At 41.8% G+C, this 18,278-nt stretch overlaps 1 protein-coding gene across 4 annotated transcripts in view; it reads left to right on the top strand.

Moving 5' to 3' along the window:
• Bbs4 (Bardet-Biedl syndrome 4) overlaps window positions 1-18,278 on the top strand; it is a 28,517-nt gene that overhangs the window by 3,956 nt on the left and 6,283 nt on the right. For all 4 annotated transcript variants that reach the window (XM_021638806.2, XM_060375155.1, XM_021638805.2 and 1 more), the window contains exons 2-10: window positions 2,534-2,585; window positions 3,141-3,220; window positions 4,809-4,872; window positions 5,768-5,879; window positions 7,054-7,126; window positions 12,025-12,078; window positions 14,368-14,495; window positions 16,888-16,942; window positions 17,840-17,908. In XM_021638806.2, the coding sequence (XP_021494481.1) occupies window positions 2,534-2,585; window positions 3,141-3,220; window positions 4,809-4,872; window positions 5,768-5,879; window positions 7,054-7,126; window positions 12,025-12,078; window positions 14,368-14,495; window positions 16,888-16,942; window positions 17,840-17,908 (687 nt within the window). The remainder of the gene's footprint in view (window positions 1-2,533; window positions 2,586-3,140; window positions 3,221-4,808; window positions 4,873-5,767; window positions 5,880-7,053; window positions 7,127-12,024; window positions 12,079-14,367; window positions 14,496-16,887; window positions 16,943-17,839; window positions 17,909-18,278) is intronic.

Raw genomic sequence — 18,278 nt, 5'->3', positions numbered from 1 at the left:
TGCCTGTTTATTGTTTTTAGTTTTGTACTTCTGTCTTGGCAATTCCACAAGCTACACTTTTTCTTTGTATACCAAGATGCTGAGAATACTTACCCACTTTTACCAATTCATTTGCTCATTTCCCTCCTTTCCTCCTTTTTTGTTTCCTAATGTAATTTTTTTTAGAGATTTATATGAACTGAAATCTGAGTCATCTGCACTTGCCTTTTGTTATTTTTATAACTCATTGTTTTGGTGCTGGGAATTAAACTCGGGTCTCATACACACTAGGCATATGCTGTGCCATTGCATCTCACCCCAGCCTTTAGACTTTCCTGTGCTAGGGCTGGGTCTCAGTAGGGATTATATTTTATAATTATAATTATAATATATATATATTATAGCTTGTTATTGCTGTTACATTACTCTTTTATTGTTGATATTGTTTCATTTTAATTTTTTTTACAAAAGTTTACGTGTATGGATGTTTTATCTTATTATGTGTAAGTATACCATTTGCATGCCTAATGCCCACAGAAGCCAAAAGAAGGCACCGAATCCACCGGAACTGGAACTACAGACTTGTGAGCCACCAAATGGGTGCTGGGAATTGACCCTCGGTCCTCTATAAGAATTATAGGTGCTCTTAACAGCTGAGTCGTGTTCAGGTCCCGCTGTTTTGCCTTTTGGTTAGCCTCAAACTGGAGATCATCCTTTCTCAGCTTCCTCAGAGATGGGATTATAGGCATGCATCACTGTGCTTAGCTTGGTACCCTTCCTTGTGATGTATCTGAGTGTGGAGTTTCTTTTGCCAGTTATGGAGGTGCATGCCTACTGGTAGTATATGTTGAAGAGGCAGAAGTTGGAGGATCATGAGTTTTAGGCTAGCCTGGGCTATACCTTTTAAACTTTTTTTTTTTTTATTTTTTGCACCTGGAGTGATAGCTCAGTGGTTAAGCTCATTTGTTGTTCTTAGAGAGGATCCAGGTGCCATTTTCAGCACCCACATGAGGGCTCACAACCATCTATGAGTAATTCCAAGGGGTCCAATGCCTCTTCTGACATCTGTAGGCACCAGACACACATTTAGGCGCACATACATGCAGGAAAAACATTCATACACATAGAATAATCAGTCTCTTAAAAAATTTCTTTTTATTCCAAAAACAACTGCAGCCAGTATTTTTCCCTTCATCAAGGCATATAAATCATTTTGCTGTTCTTACTTTTGTTTTGAGACAGAGTTTCATTGTATAACACTGTCCTATAAATGAGGCTAGTCTCCAACTCTGATAGCCTCCTTGCTCTGTCTTCCTGAGTGCTGAGATTAAAGGTGTGTGCTGCTGCAACTGGCCATATCATCTACCAGGAAATGGTATATGATGTATACAATGAGGGAGTGATAAAAGAAAAATCCATTTAAGGATTTTCTAATAAGTTACAGTGTAAGTTAGTACACTATTTTCGTGTCTAGCATCTTCCTCAATTACTCTCTAGCTTATTTATTTTATTTTTTATTTTTGGTTTTTGGTTTTTTGACACACTTTCTCTGTGTGACAGCTCTAACTGTCTAGCTGTAGATAAGTCTGGCATGGAGATCTACCTGCCTCTGCCATGCTCCTGGGATTAAAGGCATGAGCTACCATACCCAGCCTTTAAGACAGGGTCTCTCCCTGCACCTGGAGCTATCGATTTGGCTGGGTTGGTGGACGGGGAGCTCCAGGGTCCGCTTGTCTCTATTTCCCCAGTGCTTAGATTACACACATGCTGCTGTCCTCAGAAGCATGAGCGCCAGCAGAGGGCGCCAGATCTCAGTATAGATGGCTGTGAGCCACCGTGTGGCTGACGGGAATTGCTCTGAGGACCTCTGGAAGGGCAGCCAGTGCTCTTAACCTCTGAGCCATCTCTCCAGCCCCTGTACTTAGCTTTTGCTTGGTTACTGGCCATGGGAACTTGGGTCGTCTTGTTGTGCCAGAGGCATTTTACTGCCTGAGGTGTCTACCTTCATTTTGTCAAACAGAGGTCATGGCTGTTGATATGGCCTAGCAGATAAAAGGGTTTGCTACCAAGCCTGGCGAGAGTTGGGTCTTGGAAGCCACATCAGAGAAGGGAAGAAAAGACTCTTGAAGATGTCCCTCTACACATGCGCGCACACACAAACTCTCTCTCTCACAATGTAAAGAAAAAAATCAAACATTTTCTGGTTTGACTGCGGAGAAGTAGAGCATTTAATATACTTTATGAGGTATTTAACACTTTAGTGTATTAATATGAGTGTATGTTGTACATTGCAATGTTGGTACAGTATAAAGCATAATACATACATTTATGTTGCATGCATGTATATGCATGTAATATGTATTATCCACTGAGCAAGTTGTCTAGCTAAAGAACTGTGTGGTGTGTCAGTCATTCAGCGCACCTCTTTATATGTGTCTTTGTTTAATGAATTGAGTACATGACTGCTTCGTTACTGATCATTCTTGTATGTGAACGTGCTTTCAATTAACAGTACATGGGGCTGCTTTAACACAGGTGACCTCTTTCATTTCAGAAAACTCAGGTTCCTGCATCCATTGAGTCTCAAAAACCCAGGCCAAGAAAAGGTTTGTGCGCAATTTCAATTTCATTTATATATATGTTTCCTTGTCTCATACATACCGGAGCTTTGTAAAGTGTGTTAGGAAAAGCAATAATGGTGCTGTGGTATTTGTTACCGCATAATAACCAGGTGATTGGTAGGGTTAGTATATGCTGTGATTGTCATTCTAGTATTTTAGCCTTCCTGTAGAGTCATACTGTATGGATCAGTTGACTCCTGGTCTAGAAGAAGACTATATATCAACCAAGAATTCGTCCAAGGGCCAGCAAGATGCCTTAGTGGGCTAAGGCACTTGTTGCTGAGCCTGATGATCCAAATTCAATTCCTAGGACATGGTCAAAGGAGAGAACCAACTTCTCCAAGTTGTCCTATGACTTCTACGTGTGTGCTGTGGTACACATGGAAAGCCACAAAATAAATAAATACAATTGAGTAAACAAGATATTCACATAAATTTCCAAATTCCATAAAGAATTTAATGTGCTGTTGTAATTGCTTATGGTTGGCTTAGATATGAGGACAGATTGTGTTCTTTGTTTTGTTCAAATATGCTTTCTAGCTCCAGAGTTTCCGATTGTGGAAAAACAGAACTGGCTGATCCATCTTCACTATATTCGGAAGGATTATGAAGCGTGCAAGGTGAGAGAGACTGCAGCGATAGAGGGAAGGAGGGACAGACCGGGTAGACACTAGCAGTGTCTGTAGCACCGTGTGGCAGTTGATACCGTGAATTTGCACCCTCCACCTTCCTGCTTTAGACTTCATTAATCTAAATAATAGTTTATCTGTCAACCTTGGCTTTAATTTTGTTTCTTCAAAGTGTGTTTCTATATAGCAAATAGCACCATGTTTCTTCCCACTTATTTTCAGGATTTTTCTCACTACACTTAAACCCTTTAGTATGACATTCGGTCCTCATCTCTCCAACCCTCTTGTTTACCTCAGCATCTTCCACCCTTTGCCAACACACAGTTGGAAGCTTTTTACTTTGGGAAGCTTTCCTTAATTCTCTGATGTAGAACCAGATGCTGCCTTTTCAGTGAAAGTACCTACGCCCAGCCCATCACAGTATAGAGCCCGTGTGGTTTGCTCTAGGAGAACCCCTAGTGTCTGTAGTGGCGCTTGGAGATCTTCCCATGTTGTTCTGGCTTGTCTAGTTAGCTCTCAAACAGGAGCTGAGAACATTTTCTCTGCTGTGGACCAGACAGTAGTTTATTTTTTTGAGATAGGTTCTCACTCTTTATCTCTGGCTGGCCCAACTCTGAGACATCTAACTGCATCTAACTGTGTCCTCTCTGCCTGGCCAAGACAGTGGTTTAGACTTTAGGATCACTGTAGCCATTTTCTCATACTTGTCTTCAGTGTTCTGTTTTTGTTTGAACAGGGTTTCATGGAGCCCAGGTTAGCCCCAGACTCACTAGGTAGTAGGGAATGACGTTGGTTTTCTGATCTTCTTGTCTCTACCTCTTGAGTGCTGGAATTATAGGCTCATACCACAATGCATGGTTTGTTTTTTTAAATAATGAAAAATATAAAACTTACGCAGGGTGTGGTGACACACGCCTATAATCCCAGCACTTGGGTGGCAGAGGCAGGCGGATTTCTGTGAGTTCAAGACCAGTCTAGAAAGCGAGTCCAGGACAGCCCAGGCTATACAGAGAAACCTTGTCTCAAAAAATTAAAATTTATGAATATGGGTGTTTGCCTCCATGTATGTCTGTGCACCACATGCAAGCAGTGCTCTAGGAGGCCAGAAGAGGGCATCACATTCTCTTGGACTGGAGTTACAGAAAATTGTGAGCTGCCATGTGGGTGCTGATAACCAAACCCTTATCTTTTGGAAGAGCAGGTTGTTGTTGAGACAGGGTTTCTCTGTAATCCTGGCTGTCCTAGAACTAGCCCTGTAGACAGGCTGGCTTCGAACTCACAGAGATATGCCTGCCTTTGCCTTCTGAGTGCTGGGATTAAAGGCCTGTGCCACCATTCCCATTTAGTATTCTAAATGAGAGATGTACATACAGAAATACCCTGAGAGCCCTTAGAGCCCTTAGATTGCTAACCTCATTAGTAACAACTCATAAGTAATCTCAAGAGTTGAGATGAAAACAAAAATCTTAAAGAAACTACCGTATTAGTCACTATCAGTGTCCTAGGTATGCCCCTTGCCTGTTTCTGCTGTTTTCTTGGTAACACTTAACCAACACCTAACTTAGGCGTTCTCTTTTAGGCTGTGATAAAAGAACAGCTTCAGGAGACTCAGGGCTTATGTGAATATGCTATCTATGTCCAAGGTAAGATATATGGTTTCTTTCCCTACTGCAAAAATATGTTTAACCTAGATCTTGGAAAACCAACCAACCAAACAACTTAGGGAATACTTAAGTTTAAATAATGTCTCACAAAAATCTTGTTCACTGTCCTATGAAATTTGAACACAGCTCTGTTTGTGTGTTGCACACATACCTGGAGACCGGTGCTTGACATTGGGTGAACATATTTTTTAATATATTTTAAATTATTATTTAACATGTATGAGTGTTTTGCATGCATGTATGTCTGTGTACCGTGTGCCTGCCTGGTGCCTGTGGAGGCCAGTAGAGCAGTGCATACCCTGGAACTGGAGTATAGACAGTTGTGAGTTGATCTATGGATACTGAGAACTGAACCCCAGTCTCCTTGCAAGAGCAGCAAATGCCGTTAACAAATTGAGCTATTTCCAGCCCTTCAAATCATTATTATTATTATTATTGTTTCTCAAGACAGGGGTTCTCTGTTCTCTGTGTGTCCTTGGCTGTTGTGGACTCACTTTATAGACCCCGCTGGCTTCGAACTCACAGAGATCTACCTGCCTCTGCCTCCCCAAGTGTTGGGATTACAAGCATGCACTACCGCGCCCAGCAACAAAATATTATTCTTATGAAGAATTTCTGTGATCTGCAAACGACCAGTTATCTAGGTATAGATGCTAGGGCCATATAGGTAGGTCTAAGTTAGCTTATTACAGGTTTTCCCTTACTAACATTTTGCTTGCTACCCATTTGGTGGTGGTGACTGAATGGATTAAAGAGTTATCCAGAGGCTTTCTCTGATCTTATCTCCTCCGGTTTTTCTGATGCCATCCTCTACTTCCAAAAATATGGCTTATTTTTTTATTTTATTTTTTTTGTATTTTCTATTACTTGGCAGCACTGATTTTCCGCCTGGAAGGAAATATCCAAGAATCCCTAGAACTCTTTCAGACGTGTGCTGTTCTCAGCCCTCAGTGTGCTGATAATCTCAAGCAGGTGGCCAGATCTTTGTGAGTACTGGAGCATTTATAGAAGACCACATAAAATGCTTTCTCTTGAAGTGCATTTTGGGGAAAGCCTGTTGCTGGCAGCCAGATGTCTGATAAGTAGGACAGTGAGTAATAAGTGCAGTGGGCTTCATCTTGAAGAGCATGGATGAATCTGGAAGTCAGCTAGTGTTAAGGAACTCAGGACCTTCTAGTTGGATGAGAACACTGTTTATCACAGTGTACTATACTGTAACTCATCTATAATCATATGGGTAACTCATAGCCTATTGCTCTGTTAGTATTTGGAATATTTGACATACAATAAGCTTGTGGTATTTTGTGTGAATGGCCTGTGCATCCCTAAACGGAGACACTTCTAAAGTCTTCATAGACTTTTTCATAGTCTAGTGTTCTCCATGTTCTAGCGCCATCTCCATGTTCCTCCCTACATTGTAGCACTTTCATATAAAACCCAGTTCTCTCTCTCTCTCTCTCTCTCTCTATTTTTTTTCCTCTCTCTCTTCCTTTAAATTCATGATCAAGGAAAGAAACTTAGATTCAGGAGGAAAAAGAATATGCAGTTATTGGATGATGTTGATAAATGATGGCAGCTCATGCTTAATGGCTTATCACTTGAAAGAATGCCTTTAAAATTGGCATGTGACGAGACTGAGGCCGTAGAACAGCTGCTGACGCAAGCCCTGCTCAAGAACTCCTGCTTGGGGTGCACTGGTGTCCTTGCCTTTCCCACACAGCCAGCTCAACTTTTTAATAAAAAGCTTCTATAATTTGTTTTTTAAGAGACAGGGTTTCTCTGTGTAGCCTTGGCTGTCTTGGATTCACTTTATAGACCAGGCTGGCCTCGAACTCACAGAGATTCGCCTGCTTCTACCTCCCTGAGTGCTGGGATTGCAGGCATGCGCCACCACACCCGGCTTGGTTCTATAATTTTTAGCTCTGTGGAATCTGATACAATGTGAACTTGTAGAGTTCTTACAGAAGTGTAGGTTAGCTGGGTATGGCAGTGCACACCTGTAATCCTAGGACTTGGAGGTGAAGGCGTGAGGATTAGAAGTTCAAGGTCATCCTTTGTGACACAAAGGAGGCCAGCCTGAGTTACGTGAGAATCTGTCTCAAACACAAACCAAAAATGATGAAATTTGAAGTCATAATTGTAGAAAATGTATTTTCACAGATTTCTCCTGGGAAAACATAAAGCCGCCACTGAAGTATATAATGAAGCAGCTAAACTTAACCAGAAAGATTGGGTAAGTAAGAAAAGTACTTTCTTATCAAATGGCTTTTTTTTTTTTTTTTTTTTTTGACAAGGTATCATTATGTGTGTAGCCCCCTGGCTGGCCTCAGATTCATTAAGTAGAGCAGGCTGGCCTCAAACTCCGAGAGATCCACCTGCCTTTGCCTCCATAGTGCTGCGATTTTAAAGGTGTGCTCAAGCACTGCCAGCGCTTGGGCTAGAATTCTCAAACTTTTTGATTCTGTTTTGAGCATGGCATTTCTCCATAACTTTGCAAATCTTGTTGTGTAGTTTCCAGCTGTTACTGTTGCTTTTAGTTTTTCACTGGTCTGATTCTTTCTGTGATCATCCCATCACTGCCAAGAGCTTTAGGAGTTGGGTTGCTCCACCTTTGGAATTTGAAAGCATCCGCAGTACATGTTTCCAATGTACTTTGCGTGTTTTTCTCTAACTGCCTGACAGTCTGTCAGCTGTTTCTTTTGCCTTTCTTTGGGTCATGAAAACTTGAAGCAGCTTTTTGATTATTTTCCCTCTCTTCTTAATATATATTCATTGTATAAAACAATGAGTTTCACTGTGAAATTTTCATAGTTTGGTCATAGTCACTTTCCCTATCTCTCTATTTCTGTCATGTATTTATGTAAATTGGGGATTATATGATTATACAGAAGCAGACTAAATGTCATCACAAATTAAGGGTTGGGAGCTGGAGATATGGTTCAGCAGTTAAGAGCACTGGCTGCTCTTTCAGAGGACTAGGGTTCAATTCCCAGCACCCACATGGCAGCTCACAACTGTCTGTACCTCCAGTTCCAGAGGATCCGACACTCTCCCACAGACATACATGCAGGCAAAAGACCAGTGTACATAAAATAAATTAAGGGTTTTCCCCCCATGCAAACCTACATCACTGGTTTTGACTTGCATTTGGTGGTACTAGAATTTCAGGGCGGAGACTTACTCATGGTTAGTTTAATGGTGACTGCTACAGCTCAGAAATGTTTCATTCTTAGATATGGAACTCAAACAAAGCAGAGCAAGCCCCAACAGAGCCTGTGCTGTGTCTCCTCAGCCACAGCCTCTGAAAGGAAGGCTTGAAAGCACCATTGAAATCTGCAACTAAAGTAGAATGCTGTTATAAAGGGAAACAGGAATGGGCCTCTGGTGGATGAGCAGCTGTGTTTGCTACACTTGCTCTCAGACACAGCAGCTCTGTGGCTTTTTAACCTGCTTCTCATTTTCTATTATTTTATTTATATCCAAGGACATTTGCTCAGTCTTATTTCCCAGACCATTATTTTTGCTTTTAGCTATATATATTCTGGTGGCCTATTCATTCCCTTAATAGGAGTACCTGTATTCTGATTTCTAAGTACGTCTCTCTCTCCTCTTTATTAATTAATTAATTAATTTGTTGTTGGTGTTACTTAGTTGCTTGTTTGAGACAGGGTCTCCCTATGTAGCTCTGTCTGTCCTGGAACTCACTCTGTAGACCAGATTGGCCTCAAATCCAGAGATCCGCCTGCCTCTGCCTCCTGAGTGCTGGATTAAAGGCATGCACCAACATGCCTAGCTTTTTTTTCTTTTTCCCTTCTCTCGTAGTACCTTCTCTGTGTCTCAGTCTTGAAGTTTTGTATATTTCCACAATTACCTTCCTCTTCCTGCTCTCTCTCTCTCTCTCTCTTTTTATACATTGGCTGATTTTTGTAGAGACCTTCCTATGTCAGAGAGAAGTACATTTATTATAGTAGCAAGATAACATGACTTCCCTTAGAGTCCTTAGGGCAGTATTTCTTAAAAGTTTAATAACATTTTATTTGTTGTGGTTGATAGGGTGTGTAGGGTGGGGATGAGTTTCTTCTCTCCCTCCACCATGTGGTCTCAGGGACTGGACTCAGGTCATTGGACTTGGCCACAAGGAACTTGACCTGAGCTATCTTGCCAGCATTATCATTTTTAAAGTATAGTTTAGTCTCAGTTAGTTTTTTCCTTCTGGTGTGAAGGTTATTAACTTTAAAGTTTTTTTAAATCTTGTCTTCTTATTTTGTATCTGTGCTGTGTGTATTTGCATATATGTGAGGACACACATGTTTTGGTCAGGGTTTCTATTGCTATGAAGAGACACCATGATTACGGCAACTCTCCTAGAAAAAAAAAGCATTTAATTAGGGCGAGCTTACAGTTTCAGAGATTTAGTCCATTATCATCGTGGTAACAAGCATGGTGTCATACAAGCAGACACAGTGCTGGAGAAGGAGCGGAGAGTTCTACATCTTGATATGTAGGCAGCAGAAGGAGACTGTGCCACACTGGGCATAACTTGAGCATCTGAGACCTCAAAGCCCAGCCTTAGGGGCTGGAGAGCTGGCTCAGAGGTTAAGAGCACTGGCTGTTCTTCCAGAGATCCTGAGTTCAATTTCCAGCAACCACGCAACCACATGGTGGCTCTCAACCATCTATAATGCGATCTGGTGCCCTACTGTGGCACGTAGGCACATATACAGGCAAAGTACTGTATACACAATAAATAAATAAATATTTCAAAAAAAAAAAAAAAAAAGAAAAAAGGCCAGCCTCGCAGTGGCACACATCCTCCAGTAAGACCACACCTCCTGATAGTATCATTCTCTATAGGCCAAGCATTCAAACACAGGAGACTTTGCGGCCACCCCTATTTAAACCACTACATGCAGTGAGTGTACAGGTCAGAGGAGCTGGTGCTTTCCATCAGTAGGTCACGAGAGTTGCTGGCAAGCTCTTTACCCACTGAGGCCTCTTATTTTCATCATGCCCCTTGTCTTCCTAGACAGGGTCACATTTAGCCCAGACTGGCCTTGAATTAACTGTGTATTAGACGGTATCTCCTGAGAGCTGAGCTGAGGTAAGCTGAGACATTGGAGGCCAAGCTGAAACCACACATATAGTTAGGTTTGTTTTTTTTGTTTTTTGTCTTTCAGAAAAATTTGGACATGATAAGTTTAGGGTCTGGTGGTATATCTAAATATCTAAATTGAGATCTGTCCAGTGTATAGTTAGATATAAAATCATGATGTTTTGTGCTGTATATGAACATTTTGGAGTCAGAAACATAGAGTTAATAACTGAAACCATGAAACTGGTTGAGATGGTCAGCAGTGAGTTGAGGATGGAGCTCGGGAAGGGCAGAACAGACGCCTCCCCACCCCCCAAAAAATAAACAAAGGCGGAAGCTGAGTCAGGAGGGCTGGGCAAAGGAGAGCTGAGGTATGTCTGCTGTGCCATGTGTTGAAAGAGCTTGCTTGGTATCAGGACCCACTTAGGACGATGACCAGACAGGCACTGTCTTCTGTGATACCTGGTCAATGGCTCCCGCAAACTTCTTATCTCTCCTCTTTGTACTCATCATGGTATTCCACAATCTGGTTCTAACAAGGGGATAATGATCCTGTATGCCATTGTCTTGACTTCTGAAACAGCTGTTTCCACTAATGACAAATGAGAAATCTGACACTTTGGATGGAATGACATGCCAAAAGGCCACAGTGAGGAGGAACAGAAGTAGATTGCACCCTGCAGTCTAGGATGGCCCACTAAGCCGGAGCTCTTTCTGTGGTGTCTGCTGCCTGGGAGGATGTCTCTGGACACTCCTCGTAAGAGATAGGATTTAACCATACTTTGTTCTGTTGTCCTTAGCATACTTCCTGTGCTGTTAGTTGTTTAAGCCATGTTGATGCTGTGTTCTTAAACGTCACCTACAGCAGTGAGTCACGAGGTTGGGGTTAGTGTGCAGAGCATTAAAGCACAAGAAGGGTGCTGTTTCTCCCGGCTGTCCATGCACTTCTTACAGTGTGGGAAAGTGGAACACACACAGGTTTGGGGGACAGGCTTGAATTTGAATGCATTGTTCTTGGTAAGTCAGACATTATTTCAGTTGTGGCTTAAGAGAAAAAAAAATTAAATGTGAGACGTTTATAAAACAGATACTAGTTTTCTGTTTTTCAGGTAGGATAGTATTGTAAGTTTAAAACAATTTTTAAAAGATTTATTTTTATTTTGTGTATAGTGGTGCTTTGGCTACATGTATTTCTGTACGTCTGCATGTGTGAAGTGCTTGCGAGTCCATAAGAGGACATTGATTTCCTGGAAGTGAGGTTACATATGTTTGTAAGTTATCCTGTGGATGCTTTGCACTCAACCCAGGCCCTCTGGAAGAGCAGCCAGTGCCCTTACTGCTGAGCCATCTCTTCCCTGGTTTCCTTTCTAAAGCTGACAAAGTCGGATTTATTTCAAAGGAGATTTCACAACACTTAGGCCAGAATACAGATTATTCTGTACAGAATACAGACTAATACAGATTAGTCTTACAGTGACCTATAATTAGAAAGTTGTCGGCAGCCAAGTTAGTCACTGATTTTTGATTCATCTTTCTTTTCTGCAGGTCAGAGGTTGGTAAACTCTTTTTTTTTTTTGTAAAGGACTGTTTAGTATGTAATTACCAAATGTATTTACATAATATTGTAGCTTTTTACACTGTTATAGCTACTCAACTCTGTGGTTCTGATTATAGTGTAGAAGAGCCATAGGAAGTAACTGTACAAAGGAGAATGAATTTGACCTGTGACTTGTGCTGCAGAGTTCAGCAGATTAGCTCGAGATAGGTATTTATCGCAGTGGCTCCAGATGGCACCACTGGTTACCAAGTCACTTCTAGGAAGGCAGTATTGTAAGTGGCCAGAGCTCCTTCCCATCCAGATTCCTACAGAAAAGGCTCAGGGATCCAGAAGTGGAAAGACAGGCTCTCCTTAATAGTTGAGCAGAGAGCTGGCGGGGACACCTCGCCTCACCGCTGTGCTCTAAAGCTGTCTTTAGGCTGCTGTGCTCTAGTGCATACAGTAATCGATGCCTAACTGCTCTCCTTTGTTTTGTGTGTAGGAGATCTGCCATAACCTGGGAGTGTGTTACACTTACCTAAAGCAGTTTGACAAGGTAATCAGAGAAATGCGGGTGGCTGACTGGAGTTCACTGCGGTGCGTTGTCACAGAGCCCCTGTCCACTGTGTTCTGGCTCCACCCTCTGCAGAGCTTGGGGAGTAAAAATCGCCTTTCGTAGTTACTGCTGTGTTAGTACTTGTCAGTACTCATTGTTTTCCTACCTTTGATTTAAAATGGGGTGTGCGTTTAGTATAGAAACAAATGTCTGCTATGACACAGATCAAAAAGTGGACCTTCGCAGGTCATTATGGCACACACTCCTGAAATTTCTTCAGTCAAGAAGCTAAGGGCAGAAGAATCTGAGTTTGAGACCAGCCTGGGACTAGTGAGACACTGTTTCAAAGAAAAACAACAAAAACAAAACAACAACAAACAACCCCCCCCCCCCACACTGACAAAAACACTGGTTTTTCCTTTTTGTTTTGTTTTGTTTTGTTTATTTTGAGACAGAGTTTCTCTGTGTAGCCTTAGTTATCCTGGAACTCAATCTTTGAGTAGATCAGGCTGGCCTTGAACTCATAGATATACTTGCCTCTGCCTCCTAAGTGCTGGATTAAAGGGGTGAGCCACATGCCTGGCCTTTAGTTTTGCTTTTAAGGTCAGTGAAAATGAATTTAAATGGATTGAATTTTGTTTTATAATGAGAGTTTTTTTCTGAGGTGAATTTTCAGGGTGGAGTAAGTTCACTCTGAACTCTGTGCTCTAAGACTTTGATATCAGACAAAGCATGTTAAGCTTATCTTGGTGCTCAAATTAAGAAATAGATACCTAGTTTTGTTTTTTCTTTTGGGTGTGTGTGTGGGTGTTCGAAGCAGTGTTTCTCTGTGTAGCCTTGGCTGTCCTAGAATCTTCTCTATAAATCAGGCTGGCCTTGAACTCACAGAGATTTCCCTGCCTCTGCCTCCTGAGTGCTGGGATTACCCCACCGGGCTGTTTTTTTTTTGTTGTTGTTGTTGTTGTTGTTGTTATTGTTTGTTTTGGATTTTGGTTTTTTAATTAAAACTTTGACATTTTTTATTTTACTATGTGTGTGAGTGTTTTGCCTGCACATGTATCTGTGCACCATGTGTGTGCCTGGTCCCTTTGGAGGCCAGGGCATCAGTTCCTCTGGAATTGGAATTACAGATGACTGTGAGCCATCAACTGAGTTTTGGGAATTGAACCTGGGCCCTCTGTAAGGGAAGCCAGTGTTCCTAAATGCTGAGCCATCTCTCCCGTCCAAGATACATGTGTTAACTGAGGAACAGATGAATTTGAGAGTCCCTAAAGGTAGTGCTGGTGATTAGGGAGTTCCTTTAGACCCTAGTGACTGTGCATCTTTGTTCTCCTTTCTTTTGCCGCTACCAACAAGGTTAACGTTGTCATCTTTTCAAGATCATGGTATAACCTAACCAATCTCTCAGGGATATGAAAAAATATCTGCATATTAGCAATTGAAGTGTAAGAATTATTTTTTGTAAGACATAAATAAAACATTACACTTTTGTATTTAGTGGAACATGTAAGTTTTCTTGATGAATCTATTTTTGCATAGATGAGTAAATTTTTCTCTTCAGAGAATATTTTGACCAAGTACAAGGGAGAGGCAGGATTAGTCTTTGAACCTCTACTGAGGCGGACTGTTATATTTAAATTTATTATAAAACTCAACAGGCTGAACAAATACAAGACCTGGCATTTATAGAAGCTCTCATTGAGTCGATAAATGAACAAAAATCTTTTTGTTCATCTACTAAGATGTAGGTTCTTCCAGATCAAAAAGTTATTTACGTTTGCTCTTTGTTGTGTGGTGTTGGGGGCTGAACCCAGGGCCTCCACAAGGCAGGCATAGCCCTAACCTTATTTTCTTATTAACTGTAGTATACCAGGCATCTAGATCAGCAGGCACTCAGTGAGTACTTTTTGAATGAATAAATAAGAACAACTTTTGTGTTCATTTGTGTGCATTTTGTTGAGGAAAACAGGCCCAGCCTGGCAAAGGCCGTGCAGGTCGTCGGGAGTGTAGGTGGGTCAAGTTTGGTGTGGCATTCTACACTGTACTACCTGTACTGTGATGCCCCTTTGGAGTTAGGAAGTTTAACTCATAGGTGTAAATGTCAAACAAAACATTCAGAAGGTTGATCATGAACTCAGCAGGGCCATCTAGACTATGCTTGGTCTTCAGGTCGTGAAAGTTACTTTCTGAGACATGATGCTCCCGCATCAGTACATCAAAGCTGTGTCTTCACAGTCAACATAGAACTGGCACTGACTTGTTATTCTTACTCTATTAAACTTCACTTAGGCACGAGACCAATTGCACAGCGCCCTCCAGCTCAACAAGCATGACCTGACTTACATGATGCTGGGGAAGATCCACCTACTACAGGGAGACTTGGAGAAAGCCATCGAGACCTACAAGAAAGCAGTGGAGTAAGTGTCTCTTTCTCTTAGACCTTAACAGCCTGTCTACCTTTTAACATTGCAGCATGGAGTTACCCCTTACAAAGTTCATGTTTAAGAATTGCACAACTGAATAACAAAAGCTTGTACACACATAGAATCCCATACTGTTTTCTGTAAGACCGCCATTATATGTTGGGACACACTCACAGTTATGCTGGAATGCATACAGCAGGGGCCACACCCTGACACACCTGCCGGAAGCAAGGAAGAAAGCAACGAAAAAGAGACGCAACAAGTGGTTTCTCTCTTCAGTGTCTGTCCTAGGCTAGCTGCTTCACAGGTCAAACGCTGGCGAGTTAGGTTCCTTAGCTACTTTTCTTATGCCTGCATGATTAAAGCCGAGTAACCAGCCATAAAATGTGTTTCAAGCCATATTGAAGGATAATGATGGAAGCTTTATGGAAGCTAAATATGGAGTTAGCATCTCTTGTTTTAGTAACCCTAAAACTGTACACATACTGGCTTCTCATAGTCTATGGTTTGAAAGTGGGCAGGAGAACACAGCTGCAAGGGCAGTGGGCAAATGTGCACTCAGCAACAATCGGGCAGCGCGGTCTTCTAGTTCACTACTGTACAGCAAGCAGGTCCTCTGTTCCTGGAGGTCATGTTAGGAACAGAGATCTCCTAGCTCAGTAACAGACATCTGGTTTCATCATCTTTAGGGCCGTATACCCTGTGTTACTGTTATTTCATTTCTCATGATGGGGATAGAACCTTACCCATGCTTAACTGAGCTGCAATCCAGTCCCAAAATCTTGAGTTTTGTTGTTGCTCTTTGTTTAAAAGATATCATTAGGGTAGTGTAACCTGTTGATAATGGATGACTGAATTTCCCATGATACTGTTCCAAGTTTCCTTTCTAGGGATACATGGAATTTTTATGTGTGTGTAGTATCATGTTTCATTTACTTACTTATTTTGAGACAGGGTCTCAGTGTATATCCCTGCCTGCCTCAAACTCCCTACGTAGACCAGGTTGGCCAGGAACTTAAAGAGATCTACCTGCCTCAATACCTGGCTTGTTCGATTGATCATGGAGTAGAATATGAGTGACTCATGAACTAAGATTCTGAATGTGCTGGTCATTTAACTTCATCCTCAGGTGAATTTCCTGGCTATAGCATCACAGCACTGCTTTCTGCATTTTTAATCACATTTTGTGGCAGAAAAATCTCTTGGGTTTGGTAAGCTACAGCAACTTCTATCATCAAAAGGTCAGGTTTATATGGATAGGAAGGAAGGAGCCATGGGACAGCTTGTAATGCTGGAGAGTAGGCCTGTTCCTGACACTTGTCCTATACAAGGTGGCATTTGAGTTAGTGCACATGAACTCCAATGAGGGTGTGCTGACAGTGACCGCTCGGACTTTGAGTCACTCAGCTTTCCAAAGAAGAAGACAGGACACTGAGTGCTTGAGAAGGTGGGTTTGAGATCTGCAGCTTTGGAGAGCAATGTTGGCGGGGAATAGATGCTGATGAACACAGGGAGAGTGGGAAGCACAAATTCCCATTGTGGTTTGGGAAGAGACATTATCACAGTGGATACCTACTATAGAAAAGAGAGAGGCAAATTCTCAATTGCAATGACAAAGTTGTTTGCCAGCTCAGGCATAAGCTGGGCTTTGGCTCTGCAGGGTCTGGACTGCCTACAGGTAACAAGCATCCTCCTTCATTCCTTACAAGCAGGAGGCAGCTCCTTGTTCTTTGATGTGTTACTGGTGAAACTGATCCTGTGTTCAGATGGTCTTACCTATGTTGCTTTGGCTTTTGGACAAAGACAAGTATAAGCGAGAGACTGGGAAGGCAGCTAACATATAGGCCAGTGTTTATTCCCAAAACCCAGTATCTAAGTCTTTCCAAGGGCTGATATGTGCCTTCTTTCTTTTGTTTAGTTTGGAAATTTAGTATGGCACTTTAATTTGGAGCACATAGCATCAGGGCCCTGGGGTCCTCCATGACACAGGAAGTAGGCTGCCTACCTTTATAAGTACAGGGAAATTGGCAGTGAGTTCTCTGCACTGACTGACTGACTGTCCTGACTGACTTGGCTTAAGTTTTCGTTATTTGTAATGTGATGTACCATCCCACACAGTTCTTTTTTAAGTTTGCTGTTGGTTCAGTGAAAGGCTCTGAAAAAGGAGTCTGGATTTTAAGCCCCATTTCCTTCTACTGAGAAGATCTTTCCTGTTGCCAGGATTGAGATCATTCACTTTTGAAGGAAATTGTCAAACTTAGAATAGAAGTTCACATGGGAAAGAAAAAGGTTTAATAAAGGGCCCCAGGTGCTGGCAGTGGAGCAGATGGCTCTGGAGTCTGTGTCTCATAACCATGGTTTCCTTGCGAGCATCTCTGTGTTACAGGTTCTCACCAGAAAATACAGACCTTCTGACAACCTTAGGATTACTCTACTTACAGGTAATGACCACTGTTCACACACTGGTGTTAAGTGCTTTAGGTTCGTATCTGTGATGGTTCCCTTCATTTTTCTATGCCGCATTTTACTAACAGTCACAGTACGTACATGAACCTTGGTTTGTTTTATATATATATATATATATATATATATATATATATATATATATATATATATATATATGTAACTGCTGTCTGGTTTGGGGGCTGTTATCTTATTGTTGGGAGAAAGAAAAGACCCAGTACATTGTACCACTTTGTGGGCTTTGGAGCCAAGACTATTTCTGTGGTTCATCTTGCTAGCCAAGGTCCCTGTACAAGAGAGGAGCGAGGGGTATATTTTAGAGAGGAAACCTCCCCTTCCCTTCACATTGCTTAATGTGATTGAGACACCTACACTGGCCACTTCTGTTTGCCTGAGTACCTGCTCCAGATCTGAGCTGAGCTGCTCACCCTACAGTCTCCCTGCTCAGCTGATGTGCCTCTTATAACTATTGCTTTACGATAAGAAGAACCAAGAGTTTAACTCTGGGTCCTCTGGGCTTTGGCTTCTGAGCAGGCCCAAAGGGACATGAAGCTAATTACCACAGTCTCCTTGCCAGGAGGTATTAATATTGATCAGCATGGGTGTTTCTGAAATGGTTTTTTGGCAGAAGATACTTTAATCTTATCTAGAGAAGAAAGAACAAAATAAGAAAATCACAAACATGGCGATTTGTGTTTTATTTGGTATACCCACTTTATTTTTGTTATTATTATTACTATTTTTGGGCTGGGGTGGAGTGGGGTCAAAAGAAGTTACAAATGACTGCATGTTTCCATTCAGGGTACAGTTGGCCAAACTCCTGAACTGACATCTATCCCTGCTGAGGTAAATTCTTTGGTTTGCTTTCTTTCAAGCTTGGTGTTTACCAGAAGGCATTTGAACATCTTGGGAATGCACTGACTTATGACCCTGCCAACTACAAGGTATTTCAGGCTATGGAACTACAGAGCCTTCCTACAGATGGTCCCGTGACCCCTAGAGCTGACCCGACCCTAGAAATGGGATGGCTTTCTCATTTTAAATACCCAAGAAGTTAACTTTGTATCTATATGCTAGTGCTGGAGAACAAAACCAGAGCTTGTGTGTGTCAGGCAAGTAATCTTCCATGAGGTATACCCCGTGTCTGAGAAATCACCTTTTATTTATAATTCTTATTTTTAAAAGTTCTTATTGAAACTGTTGTAAAACGTTGATGCTCAGCTTCTTCACAAGGAGTATCTTTATGGTAACAGAACTGTGAATCTTTGCTGAAGGCAGTCAGGGTGCCATTAGAGTTTATGTGTTAGTTGAGAA

The sequence above is a fragment of the Meriones unguiculatus genome, chromosome 1 (assembly GCF_030254825.1).
Source record: "Meriones unguiculatus strain TT.TT164.6M chromosome 1, Bangor_MerUng_6.1, whole genome shotgun sequence".
NCBI classification, from domain to species: domain Eukaryota; kingdom Metazoa; phylum Chordata; class Mammalia; order Rodentia; family Muridae; genus Meriones; species Meriones unguiculatus.
The sequence above is the reverse complement of the archived record's forward strand: the minus strand, read 5'-3'. Positions and strand labels throughout refer to the sequence as shown.